The 22,628-nt window shown below is 40.5% G+C and overlaps 1 protein-coding gene across 1 annotated transcript; it reads right to left on the reverse strand.

Moving 5' to 3' along the window:
* Positions 1 to 544: 544 nt before the first annotated feature.
* On the reverse strand, positions 545 to 2,143 carry LOC139740872 (uncharacterized). Its single transcript, XM_071651456.1, has one exon. The coding sequence runs from the start codon at positions 2,045 to 2,047 to the stop codon at positions 545 to 547; it is 1,503 nt and encodes a 500-aa protein (XP_071507557.1). The 5' UTR covers positions 2,048 to 2,143.
* Positions 2,144 to 22,628: the final 20,485 nt, after the last annotated feature.

A 22,628-nucleotide genomic window follows, 5' to 3' on the forward strand; every position in this document is an offset into this window, starting at 1 on the left:
CGCTCATCTCATACGAGCTGTCATGTACAGGTTTCACCATACTTTTGATAGTTTGTGACACTGACATTAAATGAACCCTGTCTATTTTGGCAAGGTGAAACACAATGTTCAGATAGGACAGTAAAACGTAATCCTTGAAACAAGTGTTTCCAGAGAGCATTTTAGACAGAGTGTAATCTAATCTCGAAGTTACTCTACATAAAAAACACCAAAATGTGCACATGAGGTCCTCTACTAGATTGTCAAACACAGCAAAGTTGGCTGCAATTTACTTTTGAAAATGACACAACTAGAGAGATACGTCAAAATCATCAGTTTTAGGTATATGTATCGCGACATATTTAGGCATTTACTAATTATACCAAAGTATCAAGTTATGCCCGGATTGCATTTATATAGACGAGTCCATGACCATCTAGAAAGGGTGAGCGTTGTGCAAACTGGAGCTTCAACGGTCTACCACACAAGTCTTTCCCAAGCTTCATTGCCAAATGAGTTCAGTCTGTTTACATATTGCAAGCACAAATACGGTACAGATGCAGAGTTACTTGCCGTGAATAGGTGGTGTTTGTGGTACCGCCGACACGGGGAACATTCCGGGAGGGAAGACGGGTAGTCGATGAGGAAATCCTGCTGAGTAGAGATCAGCGTACGGTGAGCCGGAGGGGACGGATTGAGAGTAGGATAAATGAGGGTAGCAGCAACCAGCAGCGTTTGGCGAGTCGCTCGATGAGCTTACCTGGAGTTGCGGCAGACCAGGGTACATGATGCCAGCAGCTGCTGCTGCGGCTGCCACTGCTACGGCTGAGTTGGGTGAAGCTAACCGTGCCGCCGTCGGAGGTAAGGTGTACGGAGATTCATGCTGACTTAGAAGCCTCTCCACAGAGAAGCCGTGACCGGGCACGGGCTTCGGTAGCGGGTGACTGCCCGTGAATAGAGCGGAAGAGTCACAATGAGCAGCTGCCGCCGCCGCGGCGGACAGCCGTTCCGCCGATAGGCGCTCGGCCGTGATGGCCGCAGCCGCTGCTGCCGCCCCAGCAGAACCCGGTACATCACATCTGAGAGCAGCATGATTTGGATGAGGGTGATGGGGGTACGGTAGTAAAGGGCTGGAAGGCCAGTACATAGGGTAAGGCTTGTCCGTTCTGAATGGAAAAGGAAATCCACCATGCATGTATGGAACACCACGTTTCAGCTGAGCGAGACGATGATTACGGGATGCCGAGGTCGATCGCCGCCGGAGCTTGCCCGTGGTTCCCCCGATGAACACGTCATCACTGGAGGGATCCAGCATCCAATAGTTGCCTTTGCCGGGGTCGTCGTAATGTCGCGGAACTTTCACAAAACACTTGTTGAGACTGAGATTGTGGCGAATCGAGTTCTGCCAGCCCTGCTTATTTTCGCGATAATAGGGAAAGTTTGTCATGATGTACTCATAAATGCCATTCAGAGTTAGTCTCTTCTCCGGACTCGAGCGAATTGCCATCATGATTAGAGCGTTGTAGCTAAAAGGAGGTTTTTCCCCATACTTGTTTCTCGGCACGCTGTTTGCAGTCGAGTTTCCGTCTCCTTCTTTCTTCTCGCCGTCATTCTCCTCTTCCTTCTCGTCCTTCTCACGCTCCTTGTCTGGTTTTTCTCCTTCCACATCGTCGTCGCTCATTTTCTGGTCGTCGTCAATCTTCGACTCGACGTCGACTTCCTGCTCCTCGTCGTCCTGCTCGGGCAGCTCGGTCTGGTGCTGGTTCTGATGGTGATGGAGGTCGAGACGAGAGGGGAAAGCATCCGGCATGACCTGTTTGCTGGCAGGCGGTGAATCCATCCTGACCGGATCGTGAATCTTGGTCAGGATGGGATGATGAAGGGTGGGGTGCTGGTGATGGACCCCGATGGTTCCCGCCTCCTTCGGAGACAGCATGCTCTCCACGGAGAACAACCCTTTACTCCTCTGGAGCGGAGGTGGAGCTGGGGTTGAGTGAGGAGGGGGAAGGCTGGCGTTCATCTCCTTCTCCATGTATTCCAGCTTCACCATTTTCCGATGTATGTGCATCAAAATAGTCTCTCAGTTGTAGCTGGGAATCATGCGAGTCTGTAAGAAACGAGGACTTGGGTAACCTCGAAGAAAGTGACAAAATTGACCCACGACCGGCGAATATATTAGATGTTGTGTCTGAGAGAGTGTGCGGAAGACGGACTGTCCGACTCCAGTCTGGTCTATACGAGTGGCAGCTCTAGAGATCACACGGGATACCTTGTCTCTTGCTTCATGGGAAGCGAGTCGGAATCGTATGAATGGCGAGTCGCACGAGTTTGTGTATATCTGTTGTACGAGTGTGCGTCGTGATGCGATACACCGTTGGCTTTGCGCGAAAGACACGCAGAAAGAAGGGGAGAGAGGGGAAGAGAAAGAACAAGCGAGATAGACAGACAGGAAAAAAAGAGGTCACTTGTCAATTCACGTCGCCGCAGTTGCAGCCGCAGGTGACGAATCACATCTCGCGTTAGAAAAGCAACGACCCGTAAGTTCCTAATCTTTTATCACATTTGACCAATCCTGAACGTGGTTAGTTTGGTAACACCTGTACATCGCGTCGCACTGTCTGGTGCGGGGAAGGTAAAAGTACGTACTAAGTGCACGCATTCAAATCAAAGGGAAATGATGACAATGATTTTGCCTTACCTTTTAAGCTGGGGTTTACATGCGCTGGAGGGACGCTTTGGTGTTGTTGGAGTTGGTGTTGTTGTTGTTGCTGTTGTTATCATCGTAAGAGTATAAGGCAAGCTTGCTGTGCTTTTTTATCTTTAGCGTAGATTCCTGGGCGAATTACAACCGTGATTCATTTTGAATTTTGGTTACTGACCTATGGATATAATTATGTAGAAAGATATTTGTGCATAAAGTCAGTGACCACAGCGGGATCAGGTGAAAATATCACTGCAAGCAATTTTTTGAATGATTCTAGGGAGAATATGGGGCCACCACACTTGTGGATTTATGTAGACCAGTTTAGGGTCTTTCATATCATATTGTTAATATGCAGCGTACCTTGAAAACATAACGCATAACACCGCTCATACACAGACGCCCTCATTGGTGCACTTCGTGTATAATCTTCCTATGCAAGTCTTCTCTGTCGATGTATTGGAGGGACTCATATAATCAAATATATATAATACAAGAAGTTAAAGTTATGAGGATACAAAGAAAATAGTGGAAGATCATATCATTTGTAAATTCATTTAAAACGTTGGAGTGTATTATGTCATATACTGTGAAAAATAGAATGGTTACAAACGTCTTAATTGATACAAAACCAGACGGGACAATATTGCATGAAAAAACATAGAGAGAAGAAGTTAGGAAGGCGATTTTCAGATTAAAAAAAAAACTCCGACAGCACGCCTCAACGGTTGTTGTAAAAAAAAAAAAATCTTAACACGTATAACTTTTTTAAGGATGTCTCGTCATATTTACAAAGTTAATAATGACATGATGGTAGTAATGATAGCGATGATAGTGCGTGACATTATGTAGCGCTTGATGCAGGCTTTACTGAGAGCTTTAATTTAAGAGCAAACTAGTTGCATAATGTGTATTTGATGCAATCTGAATAATCTTTATTTACAAATACACATATCACTGACTCATAGCGAAATAAAAAAAAAATAGTGGACTTTAAGCAGAACTGTATGATACCTTGAATCCCATTTCAGAGCAGAGCACTGACAAAAAAAAAACTTGTTTACCAAAGTCTAATGTGATTCTTAAAACAAGGAGAAAAGGGTGAAACCAGACCTAAAGTATACTCATCAGTTTTCATGAAATAAAGTACCAAAGACAAACCTGTTCCCTGCTCGGAGCTGTTGCTCATACACGCCTTCAAGAAAGAAAAGGATATGAAGGTCTCATCAAGTGCCACTTTGGCACCTCATATTTTTCTCTCCAAACAAATGTTGCGTACTTCGGGAAGGAAGAGACGGGGAGAAGAGGAGGCTCTCGTTCGGGCTTGGCGGCGCGAGGTGCCTGAACTTCTCCTGGCAGAGTTCGAACCTAGGGGCCCAGTTTAAAACAACATGATAAAGTGTATCAATATCCCCCTTCCCTTCCGAAAAAGGGCAATGAACCCTGTCATTTCAATGACGGGGTGTGCTCTTTGTGCACTGTCAACAGGGTATATTAAGGAGAGAAATACAGATAGATGGACAGATAGATAGATATAGGTAGATAGATAGATAGATAGATAGATAGATAGATAGATAGATAGATGGGTAGGTAGATAGATAGATAGGTAGATAGATAGGTAGGTAGATAAATAGTTAGATAGATAGATAGATAGATAGGTAGATAGATAGATAGATAGGTAGATAGATAGATAGGTAGATAGATAGATAGATAGGTAGATAGATAGATAGGTAGATAGATAGGTAGGTAGATAGATAGACAGATAGGTAGGTAGGTAGATAGATATATAGGTAGATAGATAGATAGACAGATAGGTAGGTAGATAGATAGATAGGTAGATAGATAGATATGTAGGATAGATAGATAGGTAGATAGATAGGTAGGTAGATAGATAGATAGACAGATAGGTAGATAGGTAGGTAGATAGGTAGATAGATAGATAGATAGATAGATAGATAGAGAGAGAGAGAGTGAGAGGGACGGGTGCATGTAATTATATTAAAAAAACAAAGACAGACAGAGGTAGTTAGACAGAAATGTAGACGGACAGACAAAGAGACCGAGAGGCAGACAGACAAAAGGAGAGAGGGGTAAAGAGATGGCAAATTATATATAAGAAGAAGAAATAAAAGGAGATAATCGGACAATTTATGTTCAGGGGATACAGAAAACGAAGCTATATAGATGATCCTGCAAAAAGAGAGAAAAGTTCTCATACAGACAGACAGACAAACACACACATACACACAAACAGACTAGAAATCACTCAAAGTAATTGTTTTGCAATGCTTGTTTTGAAAAAGAGTTGAAAAGTGCCCTTGAAATCATTTCAACTGATTGCCTCAGAAATCATGTATATAATTTGTATGCATAAAGAATGTGTACACACAAGTGTATGCCATTGTTACCATTATTTGACTGTCATTCATCACACGATGTCCTCATGCGCATAGTATGGGCATGATTCTTATTTTATATCTGTGTAAAGTGGAAAACCAAGCTCACTGTACTCTCATCTATCACAAGTCAAAACATTCACTTACACAAAATCGTTGAGTATTAATTCATATAGCCGTTAAAAACTGACATATTCATTTCAATTCAATCTTTATTTCCGATTCAATATGTATGTAAAAATAATATAACTGTATAATATAAATATAATATTCAACATATAAATTTGAGCAATTAGATACCAATGTATGATATAAAACAAGAAATAAGGCGAGATTATGACAGAGAAAAATTAACAACATGGGAAAACAGACACGCTAGCATAGGTACATAAAGAACGTAAGCTTAACATCATTATTCTATATGTGTAGTTGATTGAAAATATTACGGGAAAATGTCTCATATATCAAAATCTATATTTACCCGGGCGTCGTACATCAAACAAGTTCAATAGCATTGTTAAGTACTGAAAGACGTTTGGAAATTTTAGATGAAAGTGAAAAGGTTTTCATGCATGATCCAATAATATGGTTATTTCTCACATACACATTTCGGTGGATTTTTAGCAGGACTTTAAGTATAATGTTATATTTTTCTGTTGCTGATGGTAAGTCTGAAATAAAATAAGGTATAGACTAGATGAACTGAAATAACAGGAGTGCTAACCCGTTGTAGATGTTTGTCATATTACTTGATTGACGAATAAAGTAATAATACTGGAGACAAGAAGACGTGTGAGAAAAATCTGCCGTCTGGCCACTTAGAGTTAAATTGTTACAAAAACAAGATGGTTATGAACCTAACGGTCGTGGTTTAATAATCAGCACAATAAAAACAACGCGAGTCTTCCCCAGTCATTATATCCCAGCCTTGAATTACAGCAACAAAATTAAATCGCTGTTGTTTGATACTTCAGAAAATATTGACAAACAAATTAAAGCTAAATCACGACAAATTGGCCTCCAACGCAAAACAATAAGGAGCTACCTTGGCAGACGGCTGGTAGGCGAGAGCTGTCGAATATCCCTCATCATAGCATAATTACGGCTACTCTTGGTTTATTCATATGATCCGTATTGATGAACGGAGGTTTGATGCCTTGGGGTTCGTTGAACCCTTAAGAATAACCGTACTAAGTTGAGACTCACAAACTCAGGCCAGTCTACAGCCCAAGGGAAAGTGTGGTAATCAACACACTGTCATCATCTGCCATAATGATTATCTGAATGTTTTGTCATTGCTTTCAATTACACTAATTTCATAGCAGTTTAATCAATTCTATGCAATTCACTATAACTCTTATCCACCATCATTTGAAAATACAATAACAAATCGAAACAAAAATACATTCATAATTCATGTCATCATTGTTATTGTCTTTCCAGATATTGTTATTATGTTTCACGCAATCAGTTACTCTGGTACTTTCATTAGGCTTATTCCTACAACTCCTACAAAGTTCAGTTTTATTACATGCCGATATTTCTTCATTCTCAGTTAAGATGGCGATCGGTGGAAGCTTCAGACAAAGAACAAAGTGCACCAATTTTTAGTTGAAAGTAAAAATTAGATATCACGGATCCCTATCAATTGAGACATTTTTGTGACGATCCCTTTTAAATCCGTTTAGGCGAAGTTACGACCTACGAACTTTAGGAAAGCGACTCTCGCCAAATGCACCGGTTCTTCGCATGTTATAGTTGATGATTAAGTCAAGCAATACCACCGGTAATTCTACTGCATGATGTATGAATGGAATACGGAAGTTTAGTCCTGCTAGGGTTAAACTGACATTACAGTATCCTCACTATATCCTTTGCCCGGGGTTCGGGGAAAGACCACGTCCATGTTCTTCCGACCAGAGTTGCCTCCAGAAAGCTCCGTAAAGTGGCCAAAAAGAGGTCATAGAAATCGGGAGTGGTGATCACAATTTGGGCGTAAATGCACAGAGCGCAGAAGTAAAAAAATGCTCTGATATCTTAGTACATCCAGATCCACACACAAAAAAATGTGACAGCATGTTCATTTGGATTAAGGTAAATACAAAAAGAAGCGTTATTTCTTGGGCAAATGGTTTAGAAAAAAAAAATATTGTCATCCCTCTCTTGTACTGATGTCCTATCTTCCCCCTTTCTCTCCCTCTCTCTCTCTCTCTCTCTCTCTCTCTCTCTCCCTCTCCCTCTCTGTGCAATCTGCAATCTTTTGTGGATGCGTGAGCGCGTTAGGAGTAAAATACTTTACATCTGGATGATAATTGTCTACACTCTACGTGGGGAGTTGTTGGACTATTCTCTCTACAGGAGGGCAGCGATCAGACTCTGTAGGAGTACATATTGGCTTAGAGGAGGCGAACAGGGATCGCACTTAGGGGAATTCACTGATGTTCAAGATGGAGACAGGGAGCCTTAAAGAATATTATGGCGCCATTCTGAAAGAAAAGAAAATAAACAGAAGCTGTCATCCAACATAGGTGCATATTAACGTATGAATATTCATTTTGTTGTGAACAGACGTCATGTATCACGTGCGGATTATTTTTGTTTTTGTTTTTGTTTTTAAGATGTCATTATACAAAAGCTGTCAAAGTATAGTGCTTTATCCCTACTCACAAAAGTTACTGAAGATAAGAAACAGAAATACGTCAAAATGGTGCTTCTACAATTCACAAAATCACCAGAAAGACTGGTATTCTATCGAGTTTGTGCAGAACTACCAGATGTCGCAGAATGGGGGAAACTGGATTAAAAGTGCAGGAGTCAAAATGACATCGCATATAGATCGTTTGCGAGATAGGATGATTTATTCTTCAGATATTTTCCGGAAAATACGATTCGCGAGGAATTTTGGAACCGAGACATCAGCAAACCGCAACTCTTTGCAGTCGCTTCAGTTCATTAATTCCTACTCTGGGATTTTTTTTCTTTAATAAAATCTCGACTCTCACTCTGTTCATCTTGTGCTAATACCAGTTGGAGAGATGGGTAGGCTTACTCCTTCTTCTGTGCACTCGAAACCCGTGAAGTGCTCGACAAATCCAAGAACTAATGCTGGGCCAAGCTAATCCCAACCTGTAGGATTTGACCAAAACCCGTAATCGGGCTAAGACCCTTGGTCTGTCCTCAGGCCCTGCATACACTGCTTCTGTGTTCACCCCTGTAAGCTGGCCCGGAGGCTACCCCATAAGTTTGTGCCCTCACTCAGCTCTTATCCCCCTCCCTTATCGGGTTTTCTTATCAAATCGAAGGAGAGAATCTAAAGCGTGGGGGGTTGAGCCGATCACCGTTTGTTTTGTGTTGGTGCTCCCTTTCTCGGCGGAAACCTGCGAAAGGAAAAGGGCCAAGTCCCGTGGTTCTTTTTGTCGAAGTTCGCCAACAAGCACTGTCCCTAATCGATACACTACCTCTAAATATTTGCTGTTCGAGGGTCAGACTTCTCCAAAGCCCTTCATTTTTCTTTTCTTTCTTCTTCTAACCACTTTTTTTAAGATCCTGCCCTCAGGCGAGTGAAATGTCCCTCCATAATTCACCCCTTTCTTCGTCGTCTTCTTCATCCCTCTTGAGTGATTATAGCTCGGTTAAGAACCTGCCGTGATTCAATATACGAAAACGTCGGTATGATATAATTGTCTACGCAGTCTCTGAAATTGCATAGGTAACAATGTAGTTGCGAAAAAGAAAGAGGAAGAAATGAACACGGACTTAATGGAACAGGAAAAATGTAGGGAAAGTGCTTCTCTTGTCGGAGTGTGATTCTCAAACTTACAACAGAACCAACCTCCGTTTTATCGCGCAACATGCAGTCTTGTTCACAAAACGGTGGGTAATCCCTATATGACTTACATGTCGTGAGCGCGATGACTCACAGACCACGTGACTACAGTTAGAACAGCGTGTCCCTCACACAGTAGAAACAATGTGAATGTCATGGCAGCAGTTGCATAACAACACTTCTTCAATCTGAATAATGAAATGAATGAAAAAAAATCATGAGTTGATCTCAAAATAGTAGTTGTCTTATACAGACAAATGCGTCTGGACAAGACACATATACTGTGGGCTTCTGGGACGTTATCTTGTTTGTTATCTTGAAATTAAATTGTTATTTTAAAAAGAACAATTTGCAAGAAATTCATGTCAAGTCCGTAACGGTAAACGCGGCAATGCACTAAAGTTACCTCTAAAATTTTAGATATGAAAAGAGAAACAGAGGTGTAAGAGTTATAAGGCTGTCTTTTATGTTTTGGTGAACTGTTTTGACAAATGTTGCCTTGATAATTCAACGTCTCGGCTACAGAGCTAATGATGCAGTTGGACCCATTTCAAAACACAATGGTATACTTTTGACAATACATCGATACTCCTTTTCCAAACTTCCTCGACACTCAAAATGTCTGAAATTCTAAACCAAAAAAACAAGGAAAGAAATACATATCAATAAGTTTATTTACGTGCAAGTTTAAACTGTAATGGATATTATCACCGTGACAGCGACGGAAGATACTGGTTGCATGACTCTATACAACATTTTAGTCATGTTGAATATTTTCTAAGCCGAGTAATCGAGCATAAATGATTTTGATGTTCAATGAATGATGATCAAAGAAATCAATATAAAAAACAAGCTAAAAGATTTGTTTCACGTTCATCTCGATATATACGGAAACTTACAGAGGGACAAGTATTTATAAGCACTTTAATGTATGCTAATCATTAGTATCCCCTTTTAGAATTTAAGATAACCAGATTTCAAGATGGATATTGTAAAATGTTGTCGGTAACGGTTTGTGGTGGCTAGACGCTTTACTGGTAATCGTTATGTTTGCAGCTCGTAATCATTTTTGTAATCCTATCTGAAGTGACCACACCAACCTGACCTTAAATGCCTAGCGCATTTAGGATCACACTCTGAGAAAAATAAAGAGATGGTTGACTTTTTAGTGACCATAATATCAGGCTATTTACAAGGAAAACATTTGAATTTTGTAAAAGATAAGTTAACAGGCAATTAAACATCTTAACACATATATTTCATACTTTAACAATGTGTGCTGTGTACATATCACGTATCTTGACGACTGAATTGTGCTGAATTATGTTTGAAATATCATGCCCATAGAGAGAGGTTGAATTATTCTTTTGAAACTAATCTTTTTATTCTACCCCTTCCGGAAACCTGCTTTGGCAATTTGTCGGTGGTCGAGCCAAATGCATTCTCTAGATTGAATAATCCACCTGCCTTTCACACTAATGTCAGTTTGAGCCATGCGATACCCATGCAGGTAATGCTATCATAACTCGATGCAATTATCTGTCACTATAGAACATAATACACGTGATCGCAAGTCTGCTAATATCATATCTCGCGTTGCTCAGCGCGTACTTGTGTGACATCATCGGCAAGGCGATGTTTTTCTTTGATATCACAACTTGTCATCGGTTTAATAGCCTCGGAAGGATTAAGAGATATATCGTCAACTCTTGATGATATTTCTGGGGTGGCTTCAGACGAAAAATTGGGGCAGCCGAGAGCGGTGGACACAGATATGGGGTGGTAACAGGCAGTTGGCCGTGCCTCCCATCTGGTCTCAGAGCTGTGGGAGAAACACGAGCCGACAAGAATACGGACCGACATGAGCATCCTACCCAATTGTGTCATGTCCCATCACGGCAGCCGACATTTTCTTGTCGTCTTCTTCCTCGTTCTCCTCCTCCCCCACCCCATCCTCCATTCTCCTCCATCTTCCTCCTTGTCTCAGCCAGTATTTTAAGGCAGCTGCCTGCCACTCTCGATGCTCTTATTCCATTTCTGGTTTCCACCTCGCAGTGCTTTCTTGTAACCCAATCTAGTAAGTCTGCCCACAATTTGCCAACAAAGCCGCGAACAGGAGGTGTAGTGTGTGAGGTGGTGGTGGCGAAACGTGCCGGGCAGCGCGCGACGAGCAGCGAGCGGGGATCCGGCAGGTCTCTCACGGGACACGAGCGGCACAGGAAAGTGTCTCTCCTTGCCTCTCACCTATAGCGACCAGCCTACAGCCATGCTTCGCGGTGCCAGCTAGGAGCTCGTATGTCACCCAACAACGTTTTAGGGGGGCCTATCTCACCCCTGCGGGGTGCCAACTTACACCTCTGTACCATCCAGTCCTCCCTAAGTCAACCAGAGGAGGACCCAGTTCGCCTTTTTCAGCGATCATAACTTTGACTCGCGTCGTCTGGTCGATGAACCCAAATAAATATTTTCCCTCCTCTCTCGCGAGAATCATACCTTCCAGGTTGTAAGGTAAACCCGATATCAGCTCCAAAAAGACAGTTATGTCACTGAGAGTAAAACAAAAAAAGAAGTGAGAGACCTAATGAGTGTGTTCCCTGCTAGATGTCAAGCTGCATTCAAAGGCACTAAACACGCTTAAAAGTGGTGACAGGGCCACCGCCCTGAAAGGAATCTAACTGGCCGACGGGCGGGGTGAATCCGAGCCGTTGACACGCTGTTTTCATGCTGCAGGTGACGGCTTTTGCAGACCATCAGATAGAACTCTAGTCAGCCCAGGTGGGTCTGGGTTAACCCGTTCAATGCCTCCCATCGAAGCTTTGCAAGAGTATTACGCTAAACTTTGTGATCCAGGCACTTCTTCTCTTCAAATAATGCCTATATTCCTTTAACAACTTCATTATGGTAAGTTTTGATAACACGAAGATACAATGATATTTATGATAAGAAGGATAACATACCATATTCTGAAGTTATATGAATACAGACTATATGAGTGAAGTCATACAGGAGGAAGGTCACAAGAGGCTGAGAAAATGGCTAAATAAACCAATTTAAAAGAAGTGGTCTTGGAGGACATTAACGAGAATAATTTCGCTACTGAACAGAATCCTAATTGTGCTAGAAAAATGGAGTTAGTTAAAATGAAAGGGGTTCCAGACTATGAAAGCGAGCGAAAAGAAAATCAAAGACTTTGTGAGAATTGCTCTGATAAGATTCTGATGAATGTTTATCTACGTGTTAAGCATAAAGAAATGTGAGAGTATTATACAAATAGCGATTATTCCCAGATCAACAAAAAATCAGAACGTATCAACACTAGAAAATTATCACAGATAGCAATAACAACAATTGATATAGATTTTTTTTTTCAATATCAAAAATGGTTGGTTAACTAAATATAACCTAGCTTTCTTTGTTTCTTAAGACGTCTTTGATCACGAAAGAAAATTTGAAATATTTCTATACAAGCGTACAATTCAAGATGTAGATTTGGAAAGGAAGAGTAAAATCTACAACATGGAAGTGACTATAAATATCGTCGGATAAGAATGCAGTAGATAGGAGAAACTTGAGAAAGACTTCAAAAAAATAAAAACTTGTAGCCTCTTAGTAATCACTAACTCAACAATACGTTATCCACAGACATTACCATTGGATTGTCATTGAGAAGAGGTTGTGACTAGAACCACCTTCAAAATCTCTATAAAACCAATATCTTCTTAATGATTCTGCTCAAGAAATATCAAATTGGATGATACATAATTTGGTACTTTGGCGTGCGAAAGTAGCAAGGAATTTAACACTTGAAAGGTCGTACACATAAACAGTATGGAGACATCTAGATCCTGTTATGTAATAGACCCAGTAGTACAGAACTTAACGTTATAAAAACGGTTATAATCTTTTTGATCTCTTTCATTTTTTTTTCACAAAGTTGTGCTTATGATTTATCACCTTCAATCAAAAACAACCTTTTTGTTATGGGGTAGATTTCGTGTGATGGTCGGTATTTTTAAAAGCCAGAAGCCTTCTTACAGTTGAACAACCAATCATTTATCACGGTCATGGCTTCATTAGCAACAACTAGAAGTTGACAGCTGATTGGTTGTAGCCGAGCAGTTGTCATGGTAACCAAAATTATCATGCATTACAAAAAGTTGGTCCTGATTACCACTTCTTTTTAATACGCTCTTTGTTTTGATGTAAAACACACATCGCACATAGCAGGACAACTTACTTCGGATTAAACTGCAAGTGTACAATGTCACAAAAGGGATAAAGCGTACTAGTATATTCCCAATCTAATTTCCCCAATCTAATTTCCGCTGTTTGCCACAAGCCTACTAAACATGAACAGACTCCTTAAAAAAATGTCAGCGAGATATCACTTTGTCCAGTTTGGGAAGTAAAGTTTAGTGATGACATACAACTGGCATGATTACTTCCTTAGGACTATTTCCTGATCTTTAGTGGGAATACATTGGTGGTTCTTGGTCTTGACAGACGGTGTGAAAATAAAGGGAAGAAAAAATACTGAAGAAAATAGCGGAAAAAAAAGCAGACTGGAAAGTTGTTCGACTTCAGTGATTTGTAAAGATGACTGTTATAACCGATGCGTCCCCATTAAGTTGAGTGCAGTACTCTAGTCGATGTAATTTACTTTATTTCAAGTGTTTTCTTAAATCAATTCATTAATTCATTCAATTATTTTATTGACACTTACCTTGTCACGTAATGCTTTTCTCATCTGTCGTTATGGTAACATAATTTACCTATCTGATGATAACAGCTGCAAACAAAAGTCGCTTTGTCCACTGATACACTAAATATCAACTCTGCATCGTCTTAAATGTGCAATTTGATTGAAGTTGCAATATTCAATTACATTTTGTCTCTTGGCTATATTTCACGATGAATAACGAAAAATAAACTTAAATCAGATCAAATGAAGTCTTGTGTGATCCTTATTGACTGCTAAAAGCATTGTGCTCACTTTGGATATTAAGGATTGATAAGAATTAAAATTATCAGACTTTTTAATAAATGACCAAACAAGTTCATCTTCAATACAGTCTTTGTGGTTACTTTTAAAGTAATTCTGGCTTCCATCTACGGCGCTTGGCTCTCCCAAAGTTAGACTTTCTGTCTTCTGTTACATATCCGTCTGTTCATCTTTCTATTTCTCCGGAGACATGACCTGATTGCGTCATATGAACACAATACTTTTTTTTTCTTTACCGAGAGACTAGTGAGACGGGGTCTGTACTTTTTAGAGAGCATTTGACTCTCTCGATTGCTCTTTATTTTCAAGATGGATTCTATGTCAGTGATACAGAGGAAGGCGGGTTTCATTCCGCTGCTTTTGGTACTACACACCGCCGCTCGAGTTACCCTAAAGACCCGCTCGACGGTGCTTTTTACCTAGAAGATGTGCGAAACACACCTAGCATTAATGTCAAAATACATATCCCCAGCATGGAATTACTCTCGTGCGTCGGGGGAGCGGTGTGGAGAGAGAGGGAAGCGGGCAGGGAATCTGAAGCGAGGTTGAGAGTGTTTTCGGTTGGGTGGTAAGCGATCGGGGGGAGAAGGAGTTGAGGCGAAGCGATGCGGTCACGGGGAATAGTGAAGAGTTGCGCATGGGGGCAACTTGGAGGAGGTATGCGCGCAGGGTAGGGCGATTGAAGGCAAGTCATGCGCGTAGCCGCCGTGTTGGGTATCCTGGTGCGGGCTCATAGCCGCACGCGTGTTGTCGCTACTTCTCCGGGCGATCAAGTACCTGACTCTTGACCCGCCCTGGCCCACCCCTCCGCACTGTGCAGCCCCCGAAAGCCGCGCAACTGAGCAGCACACGCCGCGGCATGTAAGCAGATACCATAATGGCTCCTTGTCACCCATCAAGAGTGTCAGAGGCTAATTTGCCCCCAAACTCCAGCGGCGATTTCCCCCACTGTTGCCCTCTTGTCTCTGACCTTGGTGTTTACGCGCCGCTTTCGCGCGCTAAATGTGGAATTGAAGTGCAGAGAAGGTGTTCAGTGCGCACAGTGTCAATATAAACGGGAGTACGGCCCACATACTCAGGTATCTTTGTAGTACTGTTCCGTTCTGAGAGCCTGCCAGGCCTGAAGAGAAGAGTCCATATCGAATGGTGGGAGGTGACGAAAGTCTGGCGCGGTTAAACAAAGTAAAAGTTGTTTACCCACCATACCCTCTTCTCCTAACCTCGCTCTAAACCGTCGATAGCCTTACGACCTCTGGATACCTCTCTCAAGAGTTACATCTCGGATTGTCGAAAAGAAAGAAACAAGACAGCCAAAGAAAAACCTGAAACTTTTCTTCTCTCTCTTTTCCTCTCTCTTGCCACACGCAGCATCTGCGTCAGGCGTTTGCTGATCCTGTGACTTTGGGTGTACCCATTATAAAGTGTGTTTTCTAATTTACAACAAAAACAAACTGAGGCGCGCGAAAAGAAAAGCTCCCTCCCAAGCCGCAGCGAGCGCATGCGATCCAGAATCCGCACCAATTTCTTTTCTGGGCTGATATTATCACAAAAAGCAGAGGTATTGGAAACAAATAAACGCGGATATAATCCCCCGATATTTTCTTTGTATTTGGCCAAAATTGAAGCGAAAGCTGGCACGACAAATCCGGTGTATATTTCAGGACCTAGTCCAAGGGGAAAAGAGTGTTCGCGTTTCCAGGGGGTGTTACATTAAAAGCGCAAAGCCAAAGTCAACAGCGGGCCTAGACGGGCATGCTCGGCTGGATTCTCAGCGCGTTTGTTTTTCTGATACCACAAGCGAGTTGATTGGGGAATTCGGTACAGGTGAATGGCACCAACCGGATTGGTGTTTCCATGGCAACCCCGTTTATCTCTTTGTCGCCAGCAATGTTGAGAGCGACGCAATATCAACAAAGCGAAATTGACCTTGCAAAAATTAGAAGTGCCGAGGGCAATATCTCGTATTCTTTTATGACAACGACATGTTTTATGCGTGTGTGCCCACAATAATTGTGTTCTACTTCTTCGGGGAGGGGGAAGTCCTAGGAGAAATAATCATTCTTTTTTTTTTTCTTCATTTTTTTTAAGGTGCGAAGAATATTCAACAAGCAACATAACTAGACGCTAATGAAAGTGTATTGAACTGTGAAGGATGAAACGATGTCACGCCGTTCAGACAAAATAAATGGACACTTTTTTTCTTACTAAAAAGGCGGTAACGGCATATTACGTCAGGTGTATCAACAGATGACGCTTTCAGTACAGTTCAGTTCAAATTTATTTCATATTTCCACTTTCTCGATGAAATTTCAAAATGATTGACAGTCATACAACAAGTAAGAATACAAAATATATACAACCATGTCTTTTGATTGAAGATAAAAAAACCAAATATACTGAACAATAATGTATATGATCATATCATGTATGAGGGGGCCACAAGGAAATAACAGAAATATGATGGGGCCTATGTAAAAGCTATATAACGCTTGTAAAACTGTAGGTTCACGAATTCATAGGCGTGGAATTATGCGGAGAACGGATATGTTTATCTTGACCAACTAAAATCATACCAGTACTACAATCAATATAAAGAATGAACGAATAGACCACATGGTTATTGCTCAAACCAGACTGTACGAATCTCGCCATGTTTGAAAAGAATGCTATGTTTAATGTTTCGTTACCATTAAATAACTTAGAGCTGCGGATAAAGACAAAAGATTGGGAGTATTTGAAAAAAAAAAAGTTGCTAAAAGCCTGGTAGGGTGTATCCACTAAGTAATAACTGTTTTAATTTGCGTTTGAAGGTGAATTGATAGGGATAAGGGAGAAGTAATATCTTGAGGGAGGTCATTCCTGCCTTTGATCCTGCCTTGGTCTCATACAGCCTTCAATTAAAAGTATGACTGTCACGATTTAATATTCTCTCGCATTGCATTATGGGCTGGTGGCCAATGGTTACCACTGGAAATCACAAGGCAACGTTCTTCTCTCTGCTCTCATAAAGTCTATTTAAAAAGGCATATTAAGCGCTTTATAAATGTTATGTATTATTATTATTATTATTATTATTATCTGCTGTCTTAATAATGATAGAAAAGCAGCCAACCTGCTAAAGAAAAATTTTTCATTTTCTTATTCCACCTAAAATATCAATATCGTGTATTTACCACTTAAACTAAATGAAACCCACTGCCGCTTTAGTCGAATGGCAAGGGCCAAGAGACGTCATTTTGCAATAATTGGTCAGCAACATAACTATGAAACATACAAACATAGTCAAACATTCACATTCACACTGGTGAGGTAGACGCACATGTAGACCTACTGGACACGTCCGCACACATATTATGCACGTGCACATAATATACACCGAGCAACGAGGAGGTATATAAAGTCTGCCACACTCCCTATTATACTAAACGAGACTAGTAAAGTTATCTGCCGAAATGTTCAAAAGAAGATTTTTGTCCTCATACTACTGAGGCTGTCATCTACCTATGACGGTGGTCTCCTGTATTCTTCTCCTATTTATGTATGATGTATTGTACAAATTATGTTCTTGCTAGTATATAGGCCTATGCCTACCCCTATTTAAATAAGATAATAAATACTGTATTTTGAAATAGACTTGTTTCATGTGATAAACATGTACCACACGTTGCATACTTTTTCCTCTTTTTTTCTCTCCTTTTGTATTTATGATGCTTCAATTAATCTTTCCATTGATGTTATTATTTCAGAGGGGCCCACATTCTACAAGCTCTGTCTTTTTAGTGGGTCTCTCCATTTTTCGCACTTTAAGCAAAGTTATACATGTACTTCATTTCGATCACTTCTGTTTCTTTTTTACTACAATGTATAATTACTATACGGTCCTCCTCAATTGTTTTACATTCTTTTCGATACATAATGTTCTGTTTACCTTATTCTCTGTTGTCAAAAGAAGTGTAACTTATATGTTTTGTCGAAAAATGAAATAAACTTTGAATTGAATTGAATTGAATTATTAACTCCATTCGCCTTACACTACACTTTGATGAGAAAATATAGAAATATGATTACTAGATAAATGAATATATCAAGTAATCAGAATGCTTATTCTGTTTCTACCATGATAGCGTAATGCATAAGCATAGAAAACTTGATTATGACGATTTGGTGAAGTAGAAAATTAAACATTGCTGAATTGAATTGAGGCCGAGAAATTTCATTTCTTTCTAACTGATGAGAAGAAGCTTGGGAAAAAGCACTGCTTGAAAAAGAAAAAAGAAATGGGAAAATATTGAAATAATATCTAAAGGAGTTGTTGACATGATTTTTGTTGATATAACAGCTAAATATTAATGCATTTTAAAGATTGTTACGAACTGACAAATTAGAAAGTAAAAGACGCAGCAAAATGAACGAAACAAAAACTATGTGAAAATATTTAACCGGAAGGTCGGGGATAAGTAAGTGTAGCCTACCAGCGTTTAGTGAATAGAGCCAGAGGGAATGAACGTTGATAGCGGATCAGATATCACAGATGCGCCCGGGAAGAAGACTACGTGATGTTCGTTAAACAGATAGACTCATTCATGTTTCGTTTGATGGATATGTGGAGGTCAAGGAGGGTCTCGCTTGTAAATCTTCCTAAAGTATGTGCTCGCTCACTTTTGTTTGAACTGCACGTAAGTGAATGTGAATTTCGCTACTAATTATCTCGTGGTTTAAAAAGCGGGTATCATTAAATTTATAACAGGAGGTTCAAAAACATTTTAACGTAAGTTAATCGCCAGGTGGGATTGAGTTCCCCTTTCCTTACAAGGATTTCTGTAATAAAAACGCTGCAAGTAAACTGCACTTGATGTTTCTCGCCTGTCCCCGGTAGCTGCAATTCTTAAGAAATGACGAAATCCACCTGTCGGTCCCAGGGGCATGGCAACGCATTCGTCATTCTCGTGGGCGCTCTCGAACACACCCATAGCGAAAGGAGATCGAAAGAGTCGTCTGGTGACAGGCGTCCTTACCGTGTTGGTCAACAGTCACTTTAGCTCCGTCCATCGTCAAGGTGACCGTCCAGTTTTACTGATTTATGCAAAATGTCCTTGTATAACAGCGAGTATAACTTGTCGTTTTTCATATCATTGTGTGTGTGTGTGTGTGTGTGTGTGTGTGTGTGTGTGTATGCGTGTGTATGTGCTTTTTATATCATGACATCAATGACTTCATATTCAGCACAGTCGGGATTTTAAAAACTCTATAAGCGTTTTTGGATGTTGTTCTGAAATCACTCTAAAAGTGATTGTGATTTAACTCCAATCACCTGCCAGTGATATCTCATAATCCATTATTGTACATCAATGGGATGAACTGAATTGATCCGAACCCTGGTGAATCTTTTGCATGTGCTTCAAACTTTCTGATTTCAACTTCGTCAATAATTATGAGACAAACCGAGAGACAGGAATCCTCAAGTTTGGCCCTGAAAGACCCAAGAAATGTGTCTCGAAGCCGTGACAAGAAGTCCAATTCTGTGGGCTACAGTTAAGTTGTCCTCGCGCCTGCCAAGCGAGATACTAGGGTCTTGTCACATTTATGACGTGACGGATTCGATGCCTCCCCCCTATTTGACAGGGCTCTCTCGGCTCTGAAAAATAGCGCGCTTCCACTGGCGATAAAAATCCCTAATGGCGTTGGAGGCGGACCCATTATGGGGGTTATATTTGGGAAATTAGCTGGAAAATGGAGGTCCCAAACGCCTTTCTGGCTCCGAGTCGGTCCAACAACATACCCTTGTACGGACCTGACAGCCATGGATGGACGTCCGTCGAGAGGAATTAGTGCAGACGAAAATACTGCAACAAAACAACAAAAAGAGTCCAGGGCTTAGTCCTGACAGTGACACATGATCAAGATGATCAACCCCACGCTGAGTGAGAAAAACGATGCATCCTGGTCTGACATTACTCTTTGGGGACATTTTTTTTCTTTTTTCAAATCTCTTTATGAGTCGCTTCTTGGACAACAGTCAAAAAGAAGTTTGAACTAATCCGTAAAAGATGGTTCATTTCTTCCCGTTAGATGTAGCTATACTATCAAGTACAATACAATAATTGCAGACATATCAAATGAACTATGTAAGCATAAAACATATATTTCTCACCAGTCGAACGCTTCCATTTAAATTTTTCAGAAGGTTGAAGGCCGATTATGATACTGCAAGAATTGTCAATAATTTCACCAGATTGTCACCGCCAAGATTGGCCTTTCACTGTACAGTGTATTGTAGAGATGTCTGTCGCGGCTAACCTTCCTCTGGGCCCTGTTTAATGAAGAGTTAAAACTGATTATAACGTTGATTTCAACTGTCAGGCTATGGCAGTCTGTGTGGTAAGGAAATTTAAAATCGATTTTATCTTTTGATAAAACGTTGCCCTGGTGAAGCAAGTTTCACGCATCATCTTGCTTTATAAGATAGACAGATAACACATCACAATACTCATGGCAAAAGTGATAATGAAAGCAGGCACAATAATTCATAAACTATTACATGTACACACACGAATATGACATCCAAATCCACTTGAGAAGGCGATTTAGCATACTACAAAATTTTAAGTCGGCTACATATAACATTGGTTTTAACATATTTTGATTGAAGCAACTATTTCAATTTGTAATGTAGACCTATATGACAGTCAAACTAGGTATCCTACATATATGCATCATCCTACTTTTAATTGCTTGCTTGTATTCAACGCTATAAAAGCAATGGGTTGATCGACATATCATTGGTTAGAAAGTCGGACAAGTTTAGCGAATCACAACTTTTCAAGAAACTTTCGGATATTGGCCATAGCCGCAAACTGTCATTTTCCCCTGAAATACTACAGTCGGGTAAAGTCGGTTGTAATTATCATCGAGGGATTTGATGAGTAAATTGCCACGTCGAGTTTGTTTTCACCACTATTTGTCTCGTTCCAGTATGGTGGCGTCGCATCGAAAACAAAAATTCGGCACGTCACTACAATGTGTGCTATGAAACATCAACGAGACGTCAGAACTGCTGAGAAGTGTAAGCTCTAATTTGTGTATGACTGCAGCTTGGATGAACCTTACATTGAAATTGGTTCCTTTTGCTTCTTCTGCTCACAATTAAAGCCAACCTACAATCATAAATTTCATCTTAACCGTGCGACAACCACAAACTACCGAGAACTATACATAAGCATCAACATGAAATAAAGGCATTTGTGGCACACTGTGTACATCAAACTTCGCCCGAACACGTATCTCGAGGCTGGTCTGTGCTCAGGTCACCAGTCACCACTGCTTGTGATCGTATAAATCTCCTCATATGCTTGTTGAAAGAATATCCGAAAAAAAGAGCCTTAATTGACGCGTAATATTCTTTCGGGACGAGCGGGAAGTATGTGCTATGCCGGTGGCCTAGACCTAGTTTGTATGATAAGTACTTAAAGACGACTGCAAAAATATCGGAATTTAAAGATGCGAGTGGAGATATCACTCAAATTAGTCATGTTAGTTAAGTAACCATTTTTACAGGTTAATAAGAGATAAGGGATTGCAATCGGGTTGAAGATCCTGATGTAAACGGCTTTGTTTCCAGATTCATAAGACGATTTCTGTAAAAAGTAAAGAAAACATTAACATTACAGTGTTACTCCACAAACTACCGATGGCTTTAACTAGGATGGCACAATGCAGCAAGGTGTTTCTTCACAAAGTAAAGGTGAATACACCGATTATGTCAAAAGTATGGTGATAATCATAAACTAATTTTCACTTCAAGAGAAAAGGGTATCTCTTCTTCAACAACAACAGCAACAGCAACAAAATCCGTCTTTTGGATCACAGGTTTGCCCTAACAGATGACAAGAGAGGATGAGGTGTAGAAAAAAAAAAGGAGGAAATCAGAGACTAATGGGAGGCAAAGTAAAACGATGTTGGCTGAGAGAGAGAGAGAGAGAGAGAGAGAGATAGAGGCATCGCATCGTCGAGGTGAGATCTTGGGACAGAGGTAAGAAATCGGAGATGATGCCCCTTTGCTGTCTTCCCTCACACACAGACGATGAGGAGTCTTGCCGCGATGAGTTCGATGTTGAAATCGTAATCGAATAGCCTTGACGGAATTCGCGGGAAAATCTTGGAAAAGAGAAAAAGATACGCTTTAAAAGGACCGAAGAATGCTTTTCCGCTATTCTTCTACCTTCTGCCTCAGTGAGAATGTCTTTTTTTTTTTCCCATTCATACACATGTAAAACAATACTTGTATTGTTTGTTCTTTTATACATTTGACTGCTCGCTTATTTTGATGTAGATTGGGAATGTCAAATAACGTTTCAATGGACTGAGAAAAACTCGGCATTGAATTGAAGAGAATGGCAAATAAAAATAGAAATGTTTGACTAAAGGAAAAAAAGGTTAACACAAAAAGAGTTGTTCACGAGCATATCTGAGTGATTTTCAACAATGAGCATGATAGGTGGCTTCAGTAGTAAAAAACAAAAAACAAAAACAAACAACGATGATTTTTACGCCTTCCCGTTTTCTTTAATCATGATGTAATGTAGTGTAAAGGAAACATACATTCTGACGATAAATGACTGTTCCGAATGTCAACTGTAAATGTCATGAGCTGACGACTACATCGGGACCAGTTCAAGAAAGTTTTATCAATGATATAGAACATGTTGTGCGATACTGTGTAATTTC

The sequence above is a fragment of the Diadema antillarum genome, unplaced genomic scaffold (assembly GCF_040938485.1).
Source record: "Diadema antillarum isolate AM-2024a unplaced genomic scaffold, OU_Dant_1.0 seq00000889_RagTag, whole genome shotgun sequence".
Lineage (NCBI taxonomy): Eukaryota > Metazoa > Echinodermata > Echinoidea > Diadematoida > Diadematidae > Diadema > Diadema antillarum.